General features: G+C 49.8%; 1 protein-coding gene across 1 annotated transcript in view; it reads right to left on the reverse strand.

Moving 5' to 3' along the window:
• Positions 1-13621, reverse strand: part of Ankh (ANKH inorganic pyrophosphate transport regulator) — a 134598-nt gene that overhangs the window by 31483 nt on the left and 89494 nt on the right. The window contains exons 4-7 of the mRNA XM_047555662.1: positions 11261-11344; positions 5297-5467; positions 3439-3573; positions 1284-1376 (exon numbers count right to left, since the gene is read on the reverse strand). Of these exons, the coding sequence (XP_047411618.1) occupies positions 1284-1376; positions 3439-3573; positions 5297-5467; positions 11261-11344 (483 nt within the window). The remainder of the gene's footprint in view (positions 1-1283; positions 1377-3438; positions 3574-5296; positions 5468-11260; positions 11345-13621) is intronic.

The raw sequence follows: 13621 nt of genomic DNA on the forward strand, positions 1-13621 counted from the left end.
GTGCAGTGTGGAGGAACGTCAGAGAGGAGGTCAGAGAAGGGGGCGTGTGTTCTCACACAAGCACGAACTAACATGAACTAAGTCCTGCCTGTGGCCTCCAGGAGCAGAGGAGGAGGTGGCTGAACAGTGAGTGGTCCCTCTCTCTCCATCTCAGCTCCGTCTGAGATGCTCTGTGAGGTGGGGGTGAGGTGGATTTGGCATCTGCCCGGGTCTCTACTCCACAGGTCTTGGCCCCTCTCAGAAGCTCAGGCCCCATTTCAGGGGGGGGATTTTAGAGGAGGTGGCTATGCAAAGGAAAGGGGAGGCTGTAGCCTCTAGCCTGGCCTTGCTTGTGTGGCTCCCCAGGGTCTTGTACCCAGGGGAAATTGGGGTGAAGGAGGGGGGGCAGGAAAGAGAGGGTCCAGTGTTAGCCAGATTCAGAGCCCAAACTGCCTAGTCGGCCAGGCCTGGCCTGCAGTGGACACCGGTCAAGGGCTTTCCTCACGTCCCAGAGCTGTTGTTGGGCTAAGATAAAGCGGTGTTAGCAATGGCTCTGAGCTAGGAAATTAAAGACACAGCAGCACTATTAAGGAAAGGTACCAGGGGCAGGCTGCTTGCTTCTTCTCATTTTTCCTTTTAAAACCTTGCATGTTATTTTTGATGTGTTTGGTTAGTCATTTGGAAAGGCTTATAGATTCAAATCATGTAGCTGTCATGAAACAGATATTTGCTGAATGATAAGCAGGATGGTCAGAAGGGTTAGGTGCTTCCCATGGTGGGGCCAGCAGCCGGGGAGGGACAGAGCTGCTGCCGCCGAGGCTTTTAGCAGGAGTAAGTGGGCTGCATCAGTCTTGCTGCACCGGCCGTGTGGGCGTGCGTGCACCCAGTCACAGAAAGACAGCCACCTATCTGCCTGTGAGCGCAAGGCCCCAGGTTCATGGCTGTACCTTAGCCATCTGGTACCAGGTCAACAAGGTAGTAGTTTAAAGAAACAAACCACAGAAACAAAATACAATATGTTAAGTGTTTTTGAGAGTTTGTTTTTCCTTTTGCAAGCAAACAATTTCTCAATAGGAATAACCTAAAAGTGGCCATAGGCGTATCAGTTTGGAGAAGCATCAACGTAAGCTTAGTGTGCCCTGTTTTCACAGGGAATTCCCCACAGTGGCCGTCAACACCCCCAACCCTGAGTTAACCCTAGAAGGGACGTGGGTTGAAAAACAGCCGTGCTCCTCCTCAGAGACCCTGTCTGTCAAATGGTCGTGTGGAAAGCATGTTCCTGACACCAGCCACTCAGGTCTCACCTTGTCAAAAGCAGGATAGACAGCACGGATTTCTGTCAACCAACCATATGGCATGTGACCCACGGGGTACGTCGCTGTCAAAATTGCCACCGCCTGCAGGAGGAAGAAGGGCAGCATGAGCGTGGGTGTCCACAAGCTCTCCAGTGGCCACAGCACCACGTGACGGGCCAGCAGCAGATCCCACCACACTGGGGAGCAGCATCCTGCAGCCACAGGATGGCTCGGAATGGAGCAGAGGTGGCTCCAGGAGGAAGTGACCCTATATGAATCCAGGGAGACGCGGGTCCGGAGCACTGGCTGGGGAAGCTGCGGTTTCAGCCTGGGTTCCTCAGAATCCAGAATCTTTGTTTTTGCCCTTGGGCCCAAACAAATTCTCTCTATTCCAGGCCAGTTGTTGGGTCTCAAAATGAAATTGGGAGCCCCCGCTGCTCTCTGGAGGCTGCTCAGAACCCACCTTTCCAGCCCCATTCTGTCCTTCACCGTGACTGACACTGTGTTTGTAGCTTTGAGCTACTTTCTACCTCAACTCATTCCATGATACTCAGCTAGCATGGCCCAATTAACATTTTTAATTTAGTAAAATTAATAAATATTCCATATAGGAAAAGCTATCCATATATTTCCACAAAAATGAAAGTTCCTTTTCTTATGTGAATGAAAAGGAAAAGTAGAAGACGGCACCTGGAGCTCCTTCCTGGCCCAGCTGGACTCTAACGCACCTGGAGGAAGAAGCCTGCGCCTTCCCAGTGAGCAGAGCCGCAGGGCCCTGCATGCCAGGAACATGCATGTGCTGCCATGTGGCAGGTGTGGTGAGTGGGGGGCACAGTACAGAGCCGTGAAGAGGCACCCCTCATCCAGCCTCCACCCTGCAGCTCACCAGCTGTGTGACATGAACCCTCCAGGGACTTCCTCTCTGTTCCTCCAGCAGAACAGTGAGAATATTAACACCCATTTCACAGGGTTGACGGGAGTTGATGAAGTGCACACAGATGCCTGCCACATAAGTAGACACTGGCTAAGTGCCAGCTGTGTACCCGGCACGCTGTGCCCCTGTGCCACTGCCGGCAGTTTTCCAATGGCTCTAACACAGAATTTGTTATTTATTTTTGTTTATTTGTTTGAAGGGGAAGATGGGATTCCAGTACACAGGTCATGGGGGTCCCATACTTTTTCTGGGAAATCTGAAGCATTCAAATAAAAAGTGGCTGTGTACAGAAGCCACCCAAGAGGACATCCATGACTCAGAAAACAAAGTCCAGGAGCAGGCCGAGGGGAGAGAAAGCATTCTGCTTTTGATTTACGGGCTTCCCCTGCCAGCCAATGTGAGCAGCTTCCAGGACATGGAAACTGGCAGGATGCTCCAGGCTGGAGCCCTGCGGACAGGCAGGCCAGGGCTCTGGGCTTCGGCAAAAGCCACCCTTATAAACAGGAGGCCCTAATGAGCAGCCACCAGCCTTCCTCGAGAATCGGCCATGCCAGGGATGAAATTAATTCTCCAGAAGGCTGAGGAGGAGGAAACAAATGAAGTCATTCTATTTGTTCATACAGCTTGAAAAGAGGGAAAAAATGAGTCAACTCCGTCTTTGGAGTAGCTGCCAGTTTCCAGATAAACTTCTTGAGTTGTGAGTGAGTAAATACAGGACAGCCAAGAAGCACGGTAGGTCCTGATGGGTGGGTGCACGTGCTGCAGGGGGTGACACGCAGGTGAGGGTGGCAGGGTCAGAACGGAGGCACTGGCCCTGCTCCCTCCGGTACTGTCCCACCTGTGACCATGTGACATATTCCATCATTCTCTGCAATGACAGGGAACAGGCCACGTGCCGCCACCATAGAGGCATGGCAAGCCACTGTGCGGGGGTCAGAAGACCTAGCTCTAATACTCACCCGGGGGCTAGCCACTCCTGTCCCTTCACCTTTCCTTTCTGGGCCTTCTTCTGAGAATGAGGATGAAGCAGATGTTCCATAATCATAAGGGCTTAAAATTACGTGGCCATAAGTCACAGAGCGAGCCCTTCCTGGCTTCCTACTACGGCTTCCATGATTAATATTGCAGAATCACTAGAGCTCTTGAGATGAACTGGAAATCAGTTCTAATCCTCTTTCCCCCCAAGAAGGTGATTGCAAAAGCCCCCCATCCCCACCCCCAAGTGCCTACCTCTGTAGCTGCAGAACTGCCACCAAGGTCCCGGGAAACAAAGAGGTTGACGATGGGCCTGCTGATTCTCTGTGTGGCCAAAATCAGAGCCAAAGGCCACCAGAAGCTCAGCATCTTTCGTATTGTCGCATCTCCCTGCATTAAGAAATGGAGATAAAAGTTTGCTAAACCCTAGAAATACAACAGAAAAAAACAGCTTAGAATCAAAACTTTTCCACTTTATGCTAATCATGAGTCAATTCACTACACTTCACAGTAATATAAGGAAATCTGTAGACAAGACAGATTGAATTAAAATAAAATGGATAGTATTATTAGAAATTAATTCAGACGGTTGGCAAGCTAATGTGAAATCAACACAGACATGGAAGCTTGATGGTTCTCAGCCCCAATCCTCCATACAGGGAATCTCTAGCCAAGGTATAACCCAGGCCAACGGCCTGAGAAACGGATTTGAAATTAGTCTTTGTTTATATCACCACACTGACTGGCTAGAAGCCATGTCAGTAGGAGGCTGCTCTTAGAAATAGAAAATTATTATGAACTATTTTGGAATCAGTCAGCATATATCAATGTGCCTAATTATTTCTGCACTTCTGAGAATTGACTACAGAGGTTCTTACTTTCAAAGTTTTCACAGAAGGCACACAAGCTACTCAGAAGTATAAGCAAAACAGAAGAAAGAAAAGTAATTTCCTGAGACCTCTGAAGCCAAGGTATGTGCTCCTGGTAAAGCCTGGCTTTCGCCGTTCTCTTTGGGTTTTGATTCTTCGAAAGGGTAAGTGTTACGTCATGGAATCATCTCAGCCACTTTGATTCATTTCCCTTTGCTGGTGGTTGAATGTTGAGAGATGGATTGTTACTGTAAGGACCAATTTGATGTGGTTGACCCAGTGGTGGAAATAACAGGGGAGGATTCCCCTGAGGGGCTGACCTCAGGTGGAGGTAAGTGGTCAACGTGATTAGTGTTCTGACATGACAAAAGTGATGTGTGGTCTAGGTGCGGTGGTGGTGGAGAATGGGGAGTTATTCAGGGCTACACAGGGGCATGCTCATCTGCCTGACAGCAAAATGGAAAGAAACCCAACGATGTTTAACACCTGTGGGTGGAAAAATAAGCGTTAAATACATCAGATACTGTTCATACTTGGGACGAACAGACTGGCCATGGGGAGAAGATCTGTATCTGACTCTTGCTTGTTTCTTATTCAACTTCCAAGGCAAGGCCAAACCTGACTCCTCCAAGGAGCTTCCTAGACAGTCCTACGTTCCTTCCCTGGCTTTGGAGCCTCTTATACTCTCATTAAAGCTCAGGTGCTGTCTCAGATTCATGTCCGATGCTGCTTCTGTGTTGGTCCTACCTGCCACGGGGGTTAGAAAGCTGCTCAAAGGTAGAGGCTGTATCTTAAAACCCCTGCTACCCTGAGCTACCTAAGGCTCTGTTCGGTCTCTAGGAAGTAGGTTCGTGAACAAGAGGCTGAGGCTGGCTGAACGGACATTACGAATAGTCTAGATGTCTGCTCTGAGACTAGAAGTCATACAATGTGGACTCCAAGGCGCCATGGGTCCTGACACTTTCTTGACTGCAGAATAACCTACAATGGAGAGTAAACGAGGCTTGAGTGTGGTTCCCGTCTGCGGCCTGACCCAGGTGCTGTGTCTCGGTCTCCTCGCGGGGCAGCGGGGAGGCTGCCCAGTGACCTCTGAGATCACTCCTGGAGTTCACTAACCATCTTTCCCTGAGGACACCGGGCACCAGGCTGCTGGGAACCACCTCATGGAGCAGGTGCCCATGGTACCGAGTGCCTACTGCGTACAGGTGTGGAAAGCAGCCTTCCACTCGCAGGTGAGGACGTACCCCCAGCTCCGGTCCGCTCCGGTCAGGGATGATGTCGTGGATGTTCTTGTAGTAGCCCAGGCACAGGGTGGTGCAGCGCACGAGGGCACCCATGTACAAGGAGAGGATGGGGATGAGCAGGGGCTCCCGGCATTCCAGGTGGCTGTGAAGCAAAATGGCTACGAAAACGACCTGCGAGAGGGGAGGAGGGGCTGGTCAGCGGGAGGAGAAGCCAGGCAGCAGGGCGCACACCCAGCCTCCCCAGCGAGGACCTTGACTTTGATGGAGAGCCCTGAAACAGGAGCGGGGCTCCACGTTGCTCTCCTCCAACTGCAGTGCAGGTATTGGGGTTCACGGGAGGAACTTGCCTTGGTTTTGTTAGATCCACCATTAAGGTTCCTTTCACAGTGCCTCTGGTTAAGGATAATGCTTAAGAAATATCTAGAATCTCTGGCCTCCCAACCTCCCTCCCCAAATGTGGTAGAGCTTCCTCCCGTGGAGGCTGGTGACTGGGCTGCACATGTAACTGGCACCTGAGGAAGAAGCACTGGTGGTCAGTGGTGAAGCACAGACAGATGGACACGAACATCCATAGAATGGAAGTCACTAAAAATGCTGCCAGATGCACCCCCAGGAATTACTATAAAATACTTAAAACTTAAGTACTGACTTATACAAGTAGGACGGGTTGAAATTATCAGAGCCATAAAAGGTGAAAATCATAATAAAACACCAATCTCTATTGAATGGTACAATCTCCAGAGCAAATCTAACAATTTATTAACTTCCCCATCCAGCAGAAATCAGAGAATCAGTGGAGCCTCTGCCCAGAGACTGCCTGGGACCCATGCTCAGAAGATTCTGGAAGCATACTTCATGAAAAAATAGGCTTATTGGGCAGGGGGTTTATTCCTGACCGACAACTTCCATGGCCAAGTATCCATGGGAAAATAAACAGGTCAGATCTGATGCCACTGGGCCATCCTGGCCCAAGTGTCACCGTGACTGCTGCATGATCAAGACGCAGTGAGGAAGCAAGTTGCAAAATGGGCCGCAGCCAGGCCAGGATCTGTGGTCCCAGGAGTCTGCGATTCCCACCGCCACAGGGAACTCGGAGCAGCAGCCATGGACAGAACTCCTCTGAGCGAAATCCAAGTCTCAGATGCCGGGGTGGTTCACTCTTGGCACAGACTGATACTGATAGGCTGTTGTTCTGAAGCCCCGTGAGGGTGACCATGCCCCTCAGTCCTCAGGGCAGCCCAGAGCACAGAGGTGCCACATGGATGTGACCAGGCTGCCAGGAGCACAGGCCACGTGAGTGGACACACATCGGAGCGGCACTCACACTCACTCACACACACTTGCCAGGGACACTGTGCCACTCACTGATGGAAGCAGGATGCCCACGACGCTCCCTGTGATTGCTGCTTCCAAGTGGACCCACCGTAGCGTTAATGGAAAGATGCCTTGCCAGATCGCACGTGTGGAGCAGAGGATTGGAGCTTTGTGACGCAGACACAATGCCGGCTGATTTACCTGATCTAAGTCCCCTAGGGTGCCCTCACGTGCAGACCCGGAGGAAGAATAACCGCAGCAAGCTTCACATTCTGCAAAACCCACAGCCTACACCACAATGGGACGTTTAGGGGTTGCAAACTGTTTGAAAAATGAATACATGAAGATCAATGCATCCTCTGCCGAGTCCAGGAAAGCCCAGGCTGTCAGGATGGCCGTGCAAGACAGAAGCCTGAGGAGCAAGAGGGGCCAAGGAGGTGGACTTGGATGAGAGGAAAGGGAAGACACAGCCAAAGAGTAAATAAGTGGGGCGATGACAAGACAGCGTCCCGAAGTGCCGAGTGGACCGGGTGGGAGGGAGGGAGGGTGCAGGACTCAGCCAGTGGAGCTCCCAAGGCCACGGTGAAGATGTCGCCAGCTACCCTGACTTTCTGACAGATTGATGCCATGTGGCCCAGCACGTGTCATAGGGCTCATGTCTTCAGGGCAGAATGTATCATTTATCACCTCAAAATATCAAGTGCACCCTTTGCATTTCAACCCGGAATTACAATTCTGAATTCGATCGAGCCATCAAAAACACGTCAGGTTGTTTTCCAAGGAAACCGGTGGACAGCATTTTCCCAGGGAGAGCTGGCATCTGCTGGCCCTGTGCCAGGTGCCAGGTTCAGTGATAATAGGGTCTGTTCTGGGGCTGTCAGTCTGATGGAGACGGCAGACACGCTCATCATACAATGATCCAGTGAGTGTCCCCAGCCAGCCCGCAGTGAGGCAGATGAGGTGGAGAAGGACAGAGCGTGGAGCGGCAGGGGAGGAGGTGTCCCTGCTGGGAGCTGTCTGGGCCAGGAGTGGGCAGGGGTCAGGGTGGGAGGGAGGTGGGAAGCCCAGGCAGAGCCTTCCTCCTGGGCAGAAGGAGCAGACCCGCAAAGACCCTGAGGGGATGGCTCTTCCATGCCCAGGCCCTGGAAGGAGGAGCTGTGGTTGGCAGACCAGAGAGCAAGGGGAGAGGAGCATGCTGGGCTGCAGAGGCTGCGGCCTGTCAGTCTTCAGCACCCTGTGAGGCCAAGATCAGGGTTGGGATTTTTATCAAGAACGCCAGGAGGCGATTTTTTAAGCGGGTGGTGAGACGGTGAGAATTCCACTGGGAAAAGTCCACTATGGCCCTGGGGGAAGAGTGGAGGGAGCAGGGGAGGTGGACAGAGGCGAGCCGGGGAGCCTCTTGGCATTCAGCTGGCCAGGGTGGCCCTCAGACCAGGCAGAGCAGCAGAGATGGCAGACCAAGACAGGTCTAGGAGTAACATCTAAGTCCTGGTGCTAAAGGGCACCTTTCAAGGGTGGCTCCTGGGTTTCTGAACAGATGGCAATGCCACCAATTTACTCAGCAAAATGCTGATTTTTAATTCAGGCCGAAGATACCTCTGAAGGATCTGAGTAGAAATACCACCGAGACACTTGGATAGCCTTGTTTGGGACTCTGAGGAGAAGGGAGAGGATGCAGATATTTAATAGGGGAGCATGTTATAAATGTTATTAACCTAGAGTATAGATTCAGTCTGTTTTTGTTGTTATAACAAAATAACTGAGGCAGGCTAACTTTATATGTATGAAAGTTTAAAGAGGTTTACTTAACTCACAGTTCTAGAGGCTGAAAGTCCAGACAGCATGGTGTGGGCTCTAGCAAGGGCTCCATCAAGGGCCCCTCCTCCTGCTTTGGCTGTGCCATATTACGGCTATTATGGCTGATGGCAACCACGGGAACATGGGTAGGGGAAAATGATCACCCCTTGAGAACATGAAAAGAGAGACACTGGAACCCCACAATCGCTTCCAAGGGCATTCCCCCAATGACCTGAGCCCCACTAAGCCCACCAGCACACAGAGCCAGGCCTCCAGCACATGAACCTCTGGGGGACACACCACACTGCTCCATAGTGGGCATAAGTTAAGTTCAATTTTCTCCGTGACGCAGGAATGGAGGTCTTTGCTGGAAGTGAGTGGTAGGTGGAGACCCTCTGAAACAGTTCCTAGGAGACAGCTGTGGGGAGTGAGGAGGTTTGGCACTTGTGATTTGGTCCTCCGTGCCCTGGGCAAGTTTCCGTAAGAAGCATTAGCTTCCCGGGGCAGGTGGAGGAGGGTGCGCAACATGGGTTCCATTCAGGGCTGGGATTTTGCCGGAAGATAAAAAGAGAGAAAAGAGTAGCAGATGAAGGAACTGACAATAATGCTGGAGATTCTGATCTGGGGTCCCGCTGACCTCAGGGCAAGGGCAGATGACAGCACAGAGGGCAGAGGACAGAAGGTCCCAGGGAGCACAAATGACCTCAAGCAGATTCTCACTTCAATATTGAGCAAGCTAAGAAAGCCAAGATGAACATGAAATAAAGCAAAACAGAAATATTTCTCATAAGTCCCTTGGCAATCCCATCAATCCTAACAACTGGAACCATGTTATAACAATGGTGACCCAGAAAGTAACCCGTCTGAACCAAACCAAGGACTTTTTTTGTATTATTGTGTGAAATCAAGTAGCTTAGGGTAGTTGCTATTATTATTTTTTTTTTAATGAGAGTTGCCACTGAAATTCAAGGCATTATTCACAGATTTCATTTTATCACTGGCGATAGCTCACTAGCCGGTGCTGCCTAGATCCAGCTACTATGTATCACCAAATCACTTAACTACCAGACGCTTTCAGGTAACGGGAGAGGTGAAGCTTGGGAAGCGGGAGGGAGACTCAGAACAAAAATGGAATTTACTCTCCCAACCAAGTTGCGGTAGGAACTCAAACAAGGAGGTTTAAAATAACCACTCCACCAGGAACTGCCTGGGGCCAGATGGCATCTGCCGTCAGCCCCACTTGCTTCTTCTAACCAGATCTGCTTATTCCACAAGCAGGGCCAAGATCGGCCGAAACCAGCCAGGAGACGGCTGGGGGCGTTTTCGGGAGTAGCTGTTTCTTCTGCCCTTGGATGACTACTGTGTTTATTTTAGGCAAAGTGACACGCTTTCTTCTGTTTTATTTTTCTTTTTGTCTTCAAAATAATTCACTTGTACAGGTGCTCGTGAGTGGCTGATGCCGAGGTGCTTTCTTCACCTCAAATTAAGGAGCGAGCAAAGGAGTTCATCTCTCAGCAGGTGCTGCAGGCAAGACGGGATGGAGCCTAGGAGCGGGACGCCTATCGGAGCCCAACGCCAGCCGTCCCCAGCCGCGCACCGCATTAGCAAGGACTGATTTAAATGACGCCAACAGTGATCCACGGAGGAAATGCAATTAATTTGGAAGTTTAACTTTTGGTCTATCGGGAGGTAAATCTAACAGCTCAACAGCAGATTATTTCAAAGAGGTGGCTTAGAGATGAGGGAGCAGGCGAGGGGTAATGCATGGGAATGTTCTAGAATGAAGTTTGAGAATTTGGAAGGGCGCTTAGAGATTATGGTCGAACCTCCTCCATAAGAAATCATTCTACTGAGTTCCTGATTGTAGGAACTGAGCCTGACTGACAAATTATAGGAATGAAATATGATTTTCCACTGACGTTTTTGTGTGACATCCTCAGTGGAAGAAAAAGGGAAGAGGAGAAAAGCAGGCCGGGGTGTGGCCCTCAGATCTGGACCCAGCAGGAGAGGGGCAGCCTCCTCCTCAGACATCAGGAACAGAGAGTGAAGCCACTCCTGATTCTTTTTTTTAAATATTTGTTTTAGTTACCATTGGATCTTTTATTTATTTGTATGTAGTACTGACTATGGAACCCAGGGCCTCACACATGCCAGGCAAGTGCTGGGCCACTGAGCCACAACGCCAGCCCCCCCGGTTCTTTTAAATGTGAGAATATGACACCTGAACGGCAGCTCTCCATGGAAATCCGCATAAGAAACACCCTTTAAGAATAATTCCTAAGAGCTCACTCGGGAACTGAGTGACGGGCTGCATACGGCTGGACCATGCCGAGGGCACTTGGCCAAGCGCCCAACACTGTGATCGTCTACCATGTACCAGGTGTGAGGCTGAATTAAGTCTGTTACATGCACATTCTTCAGAAATAATGGTCAGGAGGTGGGGTGTGGTGGGCACATGGGTAATCCCAGCAAGCTGGAGGCTGAGGCAGGGGCATCGCAAGTTCAAGGCCAGCCTCGGCAACCCAGAAAGGCCCTGTCTCAAGATAAAAATGAAAAGACTGGGCGTGTGCTGCAGCGGTAGAGTGCCCTTTGTTTACAGGAGGTTTCCTTCTCTTATCATCTCTGGTTCATCCAAGTCCACGTTTGATGTAACAGTGCTGCTGAGCTAGTGTGAATGCACCCCTCCCACCGGCCCCAGCACCGGGTGGAACCCAGGCCCTGTGCATGCTAGGCAAGCGCTCTACCACTGAGCCACCCCCAGGCCGTGCCTGAATGTAAATATGGCACCCTGGGTCAGCTCTGTTACACCAGGTGACCTCGAGGACCTCTGGTTGACACAAAGACCGCAGTTACCTGAGCTATGACGTCTGAGATTGAGGCACATCCCACCAGGAAACTGTATTTGTGTTTTAAGAGAATGCCAGCATGGGTCCACGCCTGCCAGAAAGAAAAGAATCTGCCATGAGATACACGGTTGGGACTCTCCTGCTTCTCATTATGATTTACTGGGCATTCCAGAAATACACTTTATACCCCCCGTACCCAGTCTTAGCAGCATGGGTTTTGTGTGTGTGTGTATGTGTACGTGTGTACCAGGGATTGAACTCAGGGGCACTTGACCACTGAGCCACATCCCCAACCCTGTTTTGTATTTAGAGACAGGGTCTCAGTGAGCTGCTTAGGGCCTCCCTAAGTTGCTGAGGCTGGCTTTGAACTCAAGATCCTCCTGCCTCAACCTCCCAAGCCGCCGGGGTTATAGGCATGCGCCACTGCACCTGGCAGCAGCACAGATTTGATAAATCTTCAGCTAGCTATGGATCTGGAGGCTAGCTCCACATTCGATTTTTAAGTGGAAGAGTGAGTACAGTTAGATGCAGACTAGTGTACTCATTCTGTTTGCATGCCTGGCAGGAAGCTAAATAAAAAGTAATAGGGGAGAAAACACACTCTTGGAGCAGTGTGAATCCCAGATGCAACCCCTCTTTCCAGGAAGCAAGTTACAACCAGGGCTCTGGCTTGGTTAAGCGGATTACAGCCATGCCTGTTCTCACTAGCTGATTGAGGTTCTGCTATTTTCTCGTTTTCAGGTTTAGGCAAGATCTGATCTGGCCCTTTGTGTCTTTAAGGGAAGTTAAGATGAAAAGAGCTACAACAGTAGGCAACCCAAAGCCCTGCAGCCGGGTTGGAGAAGGCTGGGTGTTCTCGATAGGATCCGCTTAGGGACTGATGGTCCTTCTTACCTTTGGACTGATTTAGAAATAAAATTCCATCTGAGATGGACACAATCAGATAAGTCTGATCTATCCCCCAGGTCTGTGTCTGTGTCCTCAGCTCAGAGGCTCAGGATGCCAAATGTTAAAAGAAATACAAACTGTAGATAACATTTGCAAACATCACCTGTGGGCTGACTGTTGTCGAAAGCCATCTGGATAATAAGCTTCCCAGCTTCCAAATATTATCTCTCCAACTCTCGGGTACATATGTGTGTGTAGGTGGGAAAGGACAGAGATGACCTGCTCATTGTAAATGCTCATTATTTTAGATTTTATTAGCAGTTCTCTTACTGTTATGTTAAGGTCTTTGGGGGACTTCAAACACGGAAGAAAAGTTACCAATCAACAATGTGCTGGTGCTATACAGACTGAGAATCCCTCACCAAAATGCTTGAGACTAGAAGTATTTCAGATTTTGAAATTTTTTAGATTTTGGAAAGTGATCATACATTAGAATGAGGTATCTTGAGGTTGAAACCTAAGTCTGAACATGAGATTCATTTATACATACCTTATATACATAGCCCTAAAAGTAATTTTGTACAATATTTCAAAAAATTTGTGCATGAAACATAGTTTCGCCTTAGATCAGTGTGGAATATTCCAGATGGGGTGTTATGTTGGTGTTCCAGAAATTTTGGAGTTTGGAGCATTTAGGATTTTGGATTTTTGGATGAGGTATGCTCAACCTGTACTGAGTTTTTGAAATTCTCTCTCATGACAAATAAACAGAATTGAAGGACAGCGGGAGACAGAGTATTTTGAGAGTCTGCGAGTCACTTTTGCTAACAGTCCCTGTTCCTGGAATTCACTGTATAATTAGTGCTCTGTATTTAGGTCCCTACTTCCAGCTCAGAAGGAGGACAGACAGTACAGTGGCATGGTGGCCTCAGCCAGGGTCAGGTCTTAACTCTTTCAGAAACGTGACAAAGGTGCTTCGTTCAGTTCTCTAACCCCTGACAAAGGCCTGTGCTCCTGGAGGGCAGGACGGACTGTGGTGATGGTGCCCCCACCCCACTTAGCAACAGGTAAGAAGAAGGTACAGGTGCAAGTGTCCTGATGACCCAATCTCTCACCTACAGGGACATCCCCACACTGAGAACCAGAACCTTTGTATCACAACTAGTTTAATATTTAAGGTTTCCTTGCAGACCAGTAGAAAGTCATCGGAGCCACCGAGGCCAGGCAATAATCTGACCACGGTCCACCTAAGACTTCCGAAGGTCTTCAGCAGGGATGTTTGACCTGCCTGTCTGCTCCGGGGTTTGGGGTGTGGCCTCACCTCTACACAGAGTCCATCTACTTCTGTGTCTAACACACGTGAAACCGGAGGTAGGGAACAATAAAGGTATGCAGACCAACGTATTCTTAAGTCTCCTTCCAAAAGTAATTTAGAACAAAGCCCAAAGAAAGGGCTTATTTTCCAGCATCAGACATTACT

The sequence above is a fragment of the Sciurus carolinensis genome, chromosome 6 (assembly GCF_902686445.1).
Source record: "Sciurus carolinensis chromosome 6, mSciCar1.2, whole genome shotgun sequence".
Taxonomy (NCBI): domain Eukaryota; kingdom Metazoa; phylum Chordata; class Mammalia; order Rodentia; family Sciuridae; genus Sciurus; species Sciurus carolinensis.